Below are 13,289 nucleotides of genomic sequence, written 5' to 3' on the forward strand. Positions count from 1 at the left end.
GCTTGTTTAGCAAAATTATATATTACAGTCAATAATGTATCTAGCAAAAGTGGAGTTTTCTTAAAATATGGAATTCCAACATTCTATGATGAACAGTCTACCAGGCCTTCATGAATTGCTCCAAATTCTTCTAAAATTGGCCATACATGGTTCAGTTTTTTTTTTCCGTTCAACCAGCGGTCGGAACGAAAAAAAACTGAACCGATTCCCGAATCCACACATTCGAGGTGGATGAGGGAATCCTTCCCACTGCACTATTGGGGAAGTCTCCCTGCTTTCAGAATACACAGATCAGTGCTGCATCCTATTGCCTACAGTGCTGATGGAGCAGCTTTTATCGGACAGGGCGGTTGAACAGAAGTTGATGGGTAGATTGACATCTTTTTAACTGCTGTGGTCTCACATGGATCTAATTTTGGCTGGTCCCTGCTGAACCACTCACATTTTGATCCATGTACAGTGGGTATAGAAAAGAATCACCCCCCTACTAAAAAACACTTGTAAACCTAATCAATGGTACACAAAGCCATTAGACTTTCAAGTGTGATCTGTTGTGGTCATTTTGATTATCTCAGCAGGAAAAAGAGCTTTCCTGGTACAACTGAAAGCAAACAATCAACTATGAGTGGCAAGGCACTCTCAAAAGATCTCTGAGATAAAGTTGTGGAGAGGCACAAGTCAGGAGATGGATACAAAAAAAATCAAAGTCTTTATAAATGCCTAGAATCACAATATAGTCTATTAAGTGGAAGGTATTTGGTACAACATAAACCCTCCCTGGATCAGGACGTCGCTCCAAACTGGATGAAAGAGCCCGGAGGAAACTGGTCAGAGAGGTTACCAAGAGGTCTACAACAACTCTGAAGCAGTTGCTGGAATTTATGACAGAGTGTGCATGTGACAATCTTATCACAAATTCTCCACAAATGTGGCTTGTATGGGAGGGTTGCAAGAAAAAAGCCACTCCTCAAGAAAGGCCACATGCGGTCACGACTGAGCTTTGCCAAAACGCACCTTGAAGATTCTCAAGCCACATGGAAAAAGGTGTTGAGGTCAGATGAGAATAAAATTGGTTTATTGGGAATCAACACCGAACGACATGTCTGGCAGAAATCCAACACAGCTCACCATCCAAATAACATCCTTCCTACAGTAAAGCATGGAGGTGGTAATATCCTATTATGGGGGTGTTTCTCTGCAGCAGGGACTGGAGCACTTGTCAGGATAGAAGAACAAATGGATGGGGCAAAATACCATCAAATGCTTGAGGAAAATCTGCTGCCCTCTACCAGAAAGTTGTCAATGGGAAGAAGGTTTACCTTCCAACATGACAATGACCCAAAGTACACAGCAATAATGACCACACAGTGGTTGAAGGATAAAAAGGTGAATATCCTTGCATGGCCTAGTCAGAGCCCAGACTTAAACCCCCTTGAAAATCTGTAGAATGACTTGCAGACTGCAGTCCACAAATGGTTGCCATCAAATTTAACTGAACTTGAGCAGTTCTGCAAAGAAGCATGGGCAAATATTGCAAAGTCTAGGTGTGCAAAGTTAGTAGCGACATATCCCAACAAACTAAAGGCTGTAATTAAGCTGGTTCAACAAAATACTGATACAAGGGGGGTGATCCTTTTTTTAACTTCTGTTTTTTATTTAGATTTTTTTCGATTTTTTTCTGACATGTTGCTGTTATATCTTTAACTTATGCCGCGTACACACGGTCGGACTTTTCAGCTACAAAAGTCCAACAGCCCGTCCGACAGACTTTCGACAGACTTTCGACGGACTTTTGGCGGACTTTCAACAGACTTTCTAAGGACCGGACTTGCCTACACACGTTCACACAAAAGTCCGACGGATTCGTACGTGATGACGTACACCGGACTAAAATGAGGAAGTTGATAGCCAGTAGCCAATAGCTGCCCTAGCGTGGGTTTTTGTCCGTCAGACTAGCATACAGACGAGCGGATTTCTGGGTCCGGCGGAGTTACGACGTAAAGATTTGAAGCATGTTCCAAATCTAAAGTCCGTCAGATTTGCGGCTGAAAAAGTCCGCTGAAAGTCCGGGGAAGCCCACACACGATTGGATTGTCCGCCGGACTTGGTCCGTCGGCGTCCGTCGGACTTTTGTAGCCGAAAAGTCCGACCGTGTGTACGCGGCATTAGATGTTACAAGTTGTACTGAGTAAATACAGCTGGATAAAACAAAACCAGCGTCTGTCTGTCTTCATTTCAGGCTGCAAAGCAACAAAATATGATTCTTTTCTATATCCACGGTATGACAGGCTTATCATTCATTCCACATATCAGCTATCTCTTTTCTTGTTTACAATACGACAGGCTGATTCTCTTTATTCATTGACATTAATGGGCAGAGTGACATATTTTCAAGATAAAACCATGATATGAGTCTGTTCTGTTGGGATCCAATGTAAATGGTTTCAAAGCTCATCTCCGTGATTGTGGTTGTCATTAAGGATTTCACTATTGTTTGATTTGTTCATGGATTGTCAAACTAATTAGCTGAGTGAGAACCCCTCAGAGGTTTTGTGTTTTGCTCTTTGCTTTTACATTATTGGAGTATGGACATTGCAGTGGCCTACAAGATAACCAGCCTAGGTTAACCTGATGCCTTCTCTCTTTTAACAGTGACCCATGCAGGATTAACCCCTTTGATGCTAGCTCAAAGCTTGAAGCATGCCGATTGTGAAGAATTGGTATGTAGTTTAGGAGAGGATTAAGAACAAACTCCAGATATTTCAGTTATTGGTGAATAGTGGTGAGTTGAATCAGCAGCAAATGTCTTTAATCTCTCTCACACTTCACTGGTAAGTCCCAGTTTATCCCTCAGTGTCACTCTCAAAGATGCTTTACCCAAATTATTTGTATATTCCACACTATGGTGTACGGCATCGGGAAAGCCTGACACCCTTATTAAGCTTTGCAATCACATTGGCAGAACTGGGAATCCCCAAGAGATCTAAGACATGTGATTCAGCTCGCCCACAATGATGCAAAACTGAAATATCTTTCTAGATGGAGTTCTTTAATATTACCTTACAGAGAGGCAATTTTATAATATTTCCTTTTTAATTGGCCACAGCTGGAAAAAGCTGGAGAAGGGAATTTTAATGCTGAATTGGATTTCGACTGGTTCCATCAAGAAGAGGAAATAAGCAATAGTGATGAAGAGGATGCAGAAAAGGTGAGCTGTAGTCAGCAGTTCTTCTATATGCTAAATAAAGTATGATTTGTAAATGGGACTTTTTTTTTTAAACAGATTTCAGCAACCTTTATTGTTAACCCTTCGGCAACACAGTTCAGATATATTAAACATGTAAACTGTAATGTTTGTTTATTGCACCAACGTATGGTCCCTTCTAAAAGTCTACACACCACCAGTATCTTGATAAATTCACTTACAATTCACTGGCTGCACTCTGGCCACTGGGAGCCCAGTTTTCAGGTTTCAATACTGTTACCTACTGATGAGAGCAGTCCAGTAGAGGGTTGTGCCAGCTTCTGCCAGTGGTACAAGCATGAACGAAGGCCTATGTTGATGGGCTGAAAAGTGTGCAATCCAGGGCTCCATTAGACACCTTGAATTTGTCTGCATCCTTTTTAAGCACAGGTTATACTTAAAGATGCATATGTTCATCCTAAATATCAGGCAACAAGGTCGTTTTGGAATTACCAGTCAAAAAAGATATACACCAGCATATTAGGCTGACAAGATGGTCTACAAGGTTATAGCAGTTGATGGCATTATACATATCATATGACCCGCATAAGTAAACATAGGTGTGGAAAGTGAATGCCAGGTCTATTACATGGAAATATGGAAACTGCGAAAATAATAACAAGTTTTAATTTTTATTAAAACCATATTATTAAACCAACAGGGTTCATCAAGCAATATCAGAAAAAGTATTGCCTCACATTCATGATTAAAAAAAAAAAAAAACACGTCATCTACAATATAGCCCCTAGAGTGATGGAAGATTCAGTGTAAAATATGTTCTCTCTCTCAGTGTAAAAATATCAGTGTAAAAATAATCTTTACAAAAAATACACACACAAAAGAGAAAACTAGCAGGTGCGCTGATCAACAGTTTGGTATAGCCCTCCAGCTGGCTATTGGTGATAATTAGACAAGTCAAAGGGTGCTGCTGCTCTCTATGGATCCTCTGGGTGGCAGGAACACATCTAGACAAAACGCAAAGCTGCCCTAGTGTAACTCAGCTTTAATATGGTAAAGTTGAAAAACACTACAATGGTCAAGGATTCCACTGTGGCTCTCCTAGAACCACCTCAAGATCCCAACAGGGGAAGGCGGAGCCGTGGACTTTCAACCTAGCTGCCCGAATCCTGGCAGCACATCCGAGGCTGTCCACCACTACGCTCAACATGCAGATCCTAATGCGCATGCGTCCGGTCCAGCCGGTGCTGCTTTTCGAGGACACACAGACCCACACGAGCAGGATACAGGGGGGAAGAGAGCGAGGACGTCACACAGTTGCCATGACAATGCCTTTCGGAGGCATGGCCTCCTACCTAAGGTCATCTGGCTGGACAGGATGCAAGTGCATTAGGATCTGCACGTCGAGCGTAGTGGTGGACAGCTTTGGATGTGCTGCCAGGATTCGGGCAGCTAGGTTGAACGTCTACGGCTCCCCCTTCCCTTGTCGGGATCTTGAGGTGGTTATAGGAGTGTGGCCACAGTGGAATCCTTATGCTGTATCTATCTTCACACAATGCGAGTTTGACCATTGTAGTGTTTTTAAACTTTACCATATTAAAGCGAGTTACACTAGGGTGGCTTTGCGCTCTTCTTTTGTGTTTTTAAAAAAAATCATCTTTACTTCATTTCACTTTTACTTCATCACCCCGCTTTTCCCTATGTCCTGGCATCATTTTTTCTATCAGCTGACCTCCAATAACCAACAGAAAAAGAACAGTAATTCTAGCTGCCTTTTCAAGGCAATTTGAGTCAATTGTTTTCCTACTGTAGCTGTGAAATGAGCAAAGGCAAAATATTATGTGTACAGAAACCCTAACAGGTACTGTTAGATAGAATAGCCAGGGGAATGGCAGGAATAATTTTATATATATATATATATATATATATATATATGGTATTGGGATCCGGCTCATATAGCATACGCAAATCCTTCTCACAGCGACAGATGTTTTAGGGGCTGTGGCTAATGTCATTTGCATCTAGTGAACTTACCCACATGTAACTGGATTCTGGTCTCAGGTCTTCAGACTTTTGCACACTCTATTTCATGTACCCATCTGTAAAGATGCAAAACTGGATTTATTACACTGTCCTATCCAGGACCTGTTCTCATATCAACAGAAGCTGGCAACTTAACTATTCCTACCTGCCAAACGTATTTTAGCCAAGGCTTGGAAGAAACCCACTGTTTGATTAGCAGCGGTGCAGGACTGCCTGGCTGCTATGATGATTAAGGAAAAGTTGTCCAGCATTTTACACGATTCCCATTCTGAATTCTTAAAAGTATGGGAACAATGGCTATCTCTTGTCTCAGTCAGTATTTTAGGCCCACGGTTTGCATCACAAGGCCGTGTAGTCTGATTCCCAAAATGTTGTTTACTGTTAAGCTGTACATGAACCCACCTTCATTGGCAGACTATGTACAACCATTAGCAACCCACTGTGTGGGTGATCTCTTGTTATGCACTTTCTTAAAATTCTCAATAAAATTAAATTGTGCCAGAAATTTGCTCAGTGCGTGGCCAGCTTTAATGTTGCGTTTACACCATACAAACCAGCTTTTTACATTCATTTTCAGCTGAGCCCATTATCACTGTCCCAGAATCCTGTGTTGTCATCTTCGATCAGGCATTATTCCAGGCAGAGCACGCTGGGACTGGACATCAGTAACAAGACCTATGAGACTTTTGTTATGCCTGCAAGAGCTCCACCAACTCAAAGATCTCAAAGTGTGGAGAATCCACCGCCTTTACCCGCCAAAACCCACAGCCGCAGTAAGCACGTCTCACCTATCTTTTTTTTCACGTTTTGACAGCACGTAATATGCTGACTAATTAAAGTTAATTTCTGATTTCAGTGGTTTACTTAAACCTGACAAACACTTTGCTTCAATCTGAACTCTGGGCAACACCAGAATAAACTGTGGTCTCCTAGATTTCTGAGGATGTTTTGGATTTTAAAAAACATATAAAGTAGTTCTTCTTAATACCTCAAATTGTTCTTTGATGGCGGTTCTCCTGTTTGAATCACCACACTGTATAGGAGGGATTTAATAGCCATGTTTATACTGCAGAATAGTGATATAGGTGCTGTGCATGAGCTGAATTCCCCAGTTTATGAGCTTAGATAGGCAGACTCTATGCCCAGAAAGAAGGGCCAGCTGAACAGTTTGCCAGTTTTAAAGAAGGAGGGGGTGACTGAACAGTCTGCAGCACAGGAAATCAGTTGGAACCAAACCTGTTTCGTAGCAAATGGCTCTTTTCAGTAAGTGACTGCTGTCATACAGAGGGTTTGCATCGACGAGCAGGAGAGGGAACATGTTAGCAAGGGTGTGAATTTGTCCTTTAACTAAAAGCAGTGGTTCTTCCATGTGTTTTGTTTTGATGTATTACAGTACAAGCATGAACTTCACTTTTGTTAGTCAGAATTCCTTTTCCTGCACTAGCCAGCATGCATGACATGTTGGGACATTCTTCTGAACTAACTATAACTTGTTTGAAACGGGGCATATCTTTAGGAGACTGATTCTCATTGTAATATGGCAACATCTATGTACCAGTGCCTTTTTATATGTAGATTTATTGAAGCGTTCATATAATGATGTCTGCATTTCTATAGAAAGTGCCAGTTTTAATACTTTTGAATTCCATTGTCTTCATCTCGAAAGCATTTTTTTACCTGATCATTAATTGCTTTTATAGCGATTAAATAGAGAATCATTAGAAAACTTGCTGCATTGATATAACACATTCGGGCTGGGTTCACACTGTCTTCACAAGCGGCTCAGGACAGGCGTCTGGTGTGTCCCTGTTCTCCGTTTCAGGGACGAATCAGGCCCAAATTTTTGCCTGAATTTGGACCTGAAACTGAGCCAAAGACTGCACAGGGCCCTTGTGCAGGATGCTCCGCAGCCGCCACAGAGATGTGTTAAACGGCTCCATTGAGATCTGGTCACACTCTCCTGTCATGCGAATTTGTTGCGCATCCAATTCGCACTAGTGTGAACCCAGCCTAACTCTTCCATACATTGCGTGTTCCCCCTGTTAATCAACTCATTGTTGTACCCCAACATCTCACTCTTGCATGTGATTTCCGGGTCCCAGTAATATTTGCTTTATTTACAATATAGCCAAAGTTACATTTTTTTAGCACCAGTTCTTTTGAAATATTCACCCTTTTCAAATGGCAAATTGCTTATTTTATCAATGATTCATAAATTTTTCCCAGGGGGGCCCACCATGTTTGATTTTACTGCAAAGTAAACATGCAACAGATTTTAGCATAAAAGACCTATTTGCCTATGGTGGCAGAATTGGTTAATGTGATGTCAAATAAGTACAAGTTGCACTTCCAATTGATGACACAACTGACAAGCTTATTTCTCATCCTGTCTAGAAGGTCATGAATTGACTTCCCCTGTAACTGGCAGTTTGGAGAGACCACTAAGTTCTTCCTCTTACTCCCCAACCAGAGAGGACTGGGAGGGAGTTTCCGATGCAGGATTACAGCGAAGAGCATCTGAACCTACTCGCTATAATGCTGAAAATAGTCATAGTCATGGACAGTTTAGGTGAGAATGCAATTCATAAGGCTTACTCTTTTTATATATCTTTTATGTGTTTACTGGCATCAGGTCAACTTTAAAATCTAAATCCAGTCCAAACTGATATTTCATTTTTGTATGAATATTGCTACACTTCCTAGCCTCTTCTGTATCTGTGGGGTTCCAGTGGTTAGACTTCCCAAGTAGAATGATTGAATTTGGCTGTAATTCTCACTCCCTTGATGCTTTCTTTGTGGCTTAAAATAAACAGAAGATTGTAGCAAAAGTAAGACTGGGTTCACACTGAGGAACGGAGCGGCTCACAGCAGGAGGTCCGATGCGTCTCCTTTCACCATTTCAGGACCTATTTCAGCCTGAATTTTTGGCTGAATTTGGACTTGAGGCGGACCAGAAAATGCACAGGACTACTGTGCAGTTCGCACCGGAGCCGATCAGGAGGTGTGTGAACTGGCTCCATAGAGAGCTGGTCACAATCTCCTGACATGCAAATTGGATGTGGGGAAACCTGCATCCAATTTGTACTGGTGTGAACCCAGCCTCAGATCTTCTCATGATGGCATGGCAGATGGGTGGAGCTGGGAAATGCCAGTGGCAGGTTGGACTCACTGGCATCTACCCAAAACTGACTTCCAGCCTTACCTAAGTCTTGCACAGTTCTACGGGCTCCTTTCCTGCACTGACATTGCTTACTCTGATTTCCCTATACCATATGAGCTTCTCACAGTGTGCATTAGAAGCGGCAGCAAGTCAGACACAACTCATTTCCTAGTGGAATATTAACTAGGATGGTCTGTATGCAAACTGAATCTGTCTAGGAATGCCCACATTTTGATATTTGCTTAACCCCCTCCAAGAGAGCACTCATTACTTGCATGAATATGAGAGGTTTTTGAGGGAAGTACTTAGACAAGGTGCTGTGATATTTCCAGAAAGTTGTGTATAGCATGATCTGCCTGCAATGCAAAGAGAAGCACAGAGTACCCATGATGACACCACTGGGTCAAAAATAAAGTATGCAATGAAAACATAAAGGTTTTAAAAATGTATCTACCATGTTAGTAAGGAGGATGGTGGTGGAGGAATGCTGTGTAAAAGTTGGGATGCTGTGTAAAATCTACATAAAATAAGAGTGCAATGATTTGCAAATCTCATAGACCCATATTTTATTCACAATAGAAAACATATCAAATGTTTACATTCAGAAAATGTACCATTTAAGAAAAAAATAAGGTAACTTTGAAGTTGATGGTAGTAACACGTCTCAAAAAAGTTGGGACAGAGCTATGTTTACCACTGTGTAGCTTCCCCCCTTCTTTTAACAACACTGTAAATGTTCAGGAACTGAGGAGACTAGTTGCTTGAGTTTTGGGAGAGAAATGTAGTCCTATGCTTGCCTGACATAGGATTGTAACTGCTCAACAGTCCTGGGGCTTCTTTGTTGTATTTTTCAGTACATCATATGCACCAAATATTTTCAACTGGTGAAAGGTCTGGACAGTAGACAGGCCAGTTAAACACCCAGACTTTTCTACCACCAAGCCATGCTGTTGTCATAGATGCAGTATGTGGTTTAGCATTGTCCTACTAAAATATGCAAGGCTTTCCCTGAAAAAGACGTCATCTGGATGTGAGCATATGCTGCTTTAAAACCTGGGTATATCTTTCAGCTTCCAGTTTTTTTTTTGATAAAGTTTAATTGAACAAGCTGAAGTTTGAAGCTGATTGGCTACCATGCACAGCTGCACCAGGTTTTGTACTCTCCAGCTTTAGTAAATCAACCCCTCTGACTCTCTAAGGTGCCCTTTTTAGCCCATTGATATCACTGACCTGTTATCAATTAACCTAATTAATTGCTAAATGTTCTTCCAGCTCTTCCTTGTTGGTACCACTTAGTTTGGCAGCATTTTGTTGCCCTGTCCCAACGTTTGACTCGTGTTGTTGCCATCAATTTCAAAATGACCTTCAAACATTTGATGTTCTCTATTTTCTATTGTGAATAAAATATGGGTTCATGAGATTTGTAAATCATTGCATACTGTTTATATTTATATTTTTATACATCATCCCAACATTTTTGGAACTGGGGTTGTAAAAGTAGATTAAACTTTAGCTTTAAATAATACCGATGTCTTCATATTGCAGCACGGATGGAGTAAAGTCCTATAGGAGGGTGAGATGCTCCCAAAATATGGAAAGTTCAGCACAAGGTAAGCCTCCACTGCTGTGGGTGGACACCCAGGTACCTGGAATCATTTTTACAGGTGTGACAGCACAGCAAGAAAGAAAAAGTGCATTGTCAAAGGAAATATATTGGCCTAAATATATATATGCCTTTAGTAGATCAACTCCATAGTTCCTAGGACTGCTTATGTAAAAACTGCACCCAAGAAAAGTGGAGGGTATTGCCCATAATCAGGTTCCATCTTCCATCTTTACAAAGCAGAACATGGATGGATGACTATGGGCAACAGCTTATTACTTTTGTGTTATCAACATCAGCATGTACAAGAGGGATTTAGAATAGTACAATCATTTAGGGCATAGAACAAATTCGGAGGATTTCAGGGAGAGATAATATTTTAAATTGTAATACTAATTTTCTTAATGCAGCATGTTTTGTTGGGTCTTATGATTTCAGGTGGAATTTCCAGAGGGAGATTTTATCGTGATGATAATCAGCAACCTCCGTCATCTCCACAGCAATAATAACCTACCTATCGGCATGGGACTGTCTACTTTGAGAGTAGTAAACATTGATATTGCTTGAATATTTCCACCACCATTTATTTATATAGTGCCCAGACGGCTTCTAAAAACATTCCAAGCATGTTCCACGTCTATTTTAAATATTATCTGTTTTATAGCCTGTACAGATAGCTGTAATGTCGCCTCTTTTTTTTTTTCCCTAAATAGTCATTCTGTTTTGTATTTTTATTCCTATTTTTTGTCTTCCATTCATATCAAGCAAACATAGTTATATCCTATAGCTAAAACTGTTAAAGTCAGGATAATAACCTTGTAAACTTTTTCAAAATATCTATTTTACTGCATACATCATATGGAAATGTTTGTACTAGATACAGTTGTTTAGTGCTGTGAGCACATGATAAAGCTGTGTATGTTTTCCCATATTGTGTGTCTTTCACATTGATTGCCCCTTACATAACTTTTTGCATCTCTAAGCCCATTACCATCCTTGATGGTGTTATCCATTTACTGGCGTCCTAGCCACAGTTTATCCTGCTGTATTAAAGCAGTAATAAACCCAAAAACAAATATTTATTATATTGCAGCTTAGCAATTCTAATGCCCTGTACACACGGTTGGATTTTCCGACAGCAAATGTTCGATGGGAGCTTGTTGTCGGAAATTCCAACTGTGTGCAGGCTCCATCGGACATTTGTTGTCAGAATTTCCGACAACAAAAATTTGAGAGCTGCTTCTCAAATTTTCCGACAACAAAATCCACTGTTGGAAATTCTGATCGTGTGTACACAATTCCAACGCACAAAATTCCACGCATGCTCGGAATCAAGCAGAAGAGCTGCACTGGCGTACTTCATTTTTCTCGGCTCCTCGTACATGTTGTATGTCACCATGTTCTTGACGTTTGGACTTTCCGATAACATTCGTGCGACCGTGTGTATGCAAGACAAGTTTCAGCCAACATCAGTCGGAAATAAATCCATGGTTTTATTGTTGGAAAATCCTATCGTGTGTGCATAGCATTAGATGTGATGACTGCATTCGTTTTATTTTTTAGGCTTTCTTTCCTTCATTTGCACTTGGTGATCCAGCCAGTAAGGCTGTTGTTTTTCAAAGGAACAAACTGTCCTGCAGATGTAGCAGTTAAAGGGATGAGACAAACAATTTACCACTGACAGGAGTGCTTACAATGATTAGCTTTTATTTATTTATGTAAAACCTTTATCCCAAGAGGAAAAAAAAAAGTTTGCTGTAACCAGGACTTTTTTTCTCAAACAATAGGTGCTGGAACTCAACCACGACCCCGCAAAACCCCTCCCCCCACACACACCCTCCAAATTACATCAAATAATGGGTGTGGTCAGTCAAATTTCATGAACAGTAGGAGGGTCTTAAAGGGGCATTAAATACCAGGTTTGCATTACATACAGAGTGCAAAGTTCAGGGGGGTTACACACAGAGTGCAGAGCTGTCGCTTGTAAACACAGAAACCGGACTTCTGTGTTTACAAGTGATTGTGGTGAGCAGGCACCCCCCCCCCCCCCCCCCAAGGGTCTGAGCCAGAGGTGGTGGAACTGAGTTCCACCGAGTTCCCCCCCTGAAAAAAAGCCCTGGCTGTAACTGCTTAAAAAGTGTGAGCTAGAGCGCGGCTTTAATTTGTTTGTGTATTTAAATCTACTAGTAAATCTAACACTCCCTTCCCCCAGATTACCAATGCTGCTGTCCAATGGTTACATAGTTAGTCTGGTTGAAAATAGACACTGGTCCATCTAGTTCAACCAATGAGAGGTGTTTCTGTTGCTCTTTCATCCAGAGTGGGCCCCCCCCCAAGACATGAAGTATGTAACTGGCCAGATCACCAGGTGAAACAGAGGGGGAAAAAAAACTATTGCAGCCACCTCATCTACTGATTTGTAAGCTGCAATATGTAAAATGTTTGGTTTGGGTTTAACACCTCTTTAAGATTAATATTATCATCACATCACAATGACAATGAAATGCAGAATGGAAATAATTTATCAGCAGTTACACATTTTGATGGAATTTCTACAACAATATTTGTGTGCATATATAATATTTATGTCTGACAAATGCATGGGTAAATAAAAATTGATCTTCCCTTACCTACAGTTGAGATTCTTTGAATTACAAGTAGTAATACAGAGTAAAAGAACCTATCATTACCAAGGGTGCTTTCACGCTGCCAGCTGCAGTTAAAGTGGAGGTTTGCTGAAAAAAAAATATTAAAAGTCAGCAGCTACAAATACTGCAGCTGCTGACTTTTAATATATTGGCACTTACCTGTCCAGGGAGCCCGCAGTGTCGGCAGCCGAAGCCAATCCGTCCTTCGGCTCTCGGCTGCTGCTGCCGCCATCCTCGGTAAGGGCTTCACTTCCTGGCTCCCTACTGCGCATGCGCGAGTCGCGCTGCGCGTCCTCTCAGGTCCCTGCTCTATTCTGTGTCTCCCAGAATACAGCTGGGGAGGACGGGGTAGGCGAGGGAAGTGGCATAGATCACCGCAATCACCGCGGTGAGCTATGCCAGGAAGTAGGAGCAAATACCTGTATTAGACAGGTTTCTGCTCCCTCCTCCCACCTGAAAGGTGCCAAATGTGACACCGGAGGGGGGGAGGAATCCAAAAAGTGGAAGTTCCATTTTTAGGTGGAACTCCACTTTAAGCCCGCAGCACAAGTGCAGTGCAGTGTTCTCATGGTTTTCCATAGCCTTCTACTGTATTATGTTCTATTTAATAGACTTCTATTAAAAATGTAGCAT

The 13,289-nt window shown here is 41.4% G+C and overlaps 1 protein-coding gene across 1 annotated transcript in view; it reads left to right on the plus strand.

The window, feature by feature from the left end:
• The window catches only part of LOC141128746 (arf-GAP with SH3 domain, ANK repeat and PH domain-containing protein 3-like), a 128,197-nt gene extending 115,560 nt beyond the window's left edge, over positions 1 to 12,637 (plus strand). Inside the window, exons 20-25 of the mRNA XM_073616211.1 lie at positions 2,653 to 2,720; positions 3,107 to 3,208; positions 5,823 to 6,018; positions 7,640 to 7,814; positions 9,951 to 10,015; positions 10,447 to 12,637. Coding sequence (XP_073472312.1) covers positions 2,653 to 2,720; positions 3,107 to 3,208; positions 5,823 to 6,018; positions 7,640 to 7,814; positions 9,951 to 10,015; positions 10,447 to 10,514 — 674 coding nt within the window. The 3' untranslated portion in view covers positions 10,515 to 12,637. The remainder of the gene's footprint in view (positions 1 to 2,652; positions 2,721 to 3,106; positions 3,209 to 5,822; positions 6,019 to 7,639; positions 7,815 to 9,950; positions 10,016 to 10,446) is intronic.
• Positions 12,638 to 13,289: the final 652 nt, after the last annotated feature.

This window comes from Aquarana catesbeiana, linkage group LG02 (assembly GCF_042186555.1).
Source record: "Aquarana catesbeiana isolate 2022-GZ linkage group LG02, ASM4218655v1, whole genome shotgun sequence".
NCBI lineage: Eukaryota > Metazoa > Chordata > Amphibia > Anura > Ranidae > Aquarana > Aquarana catesbeiana.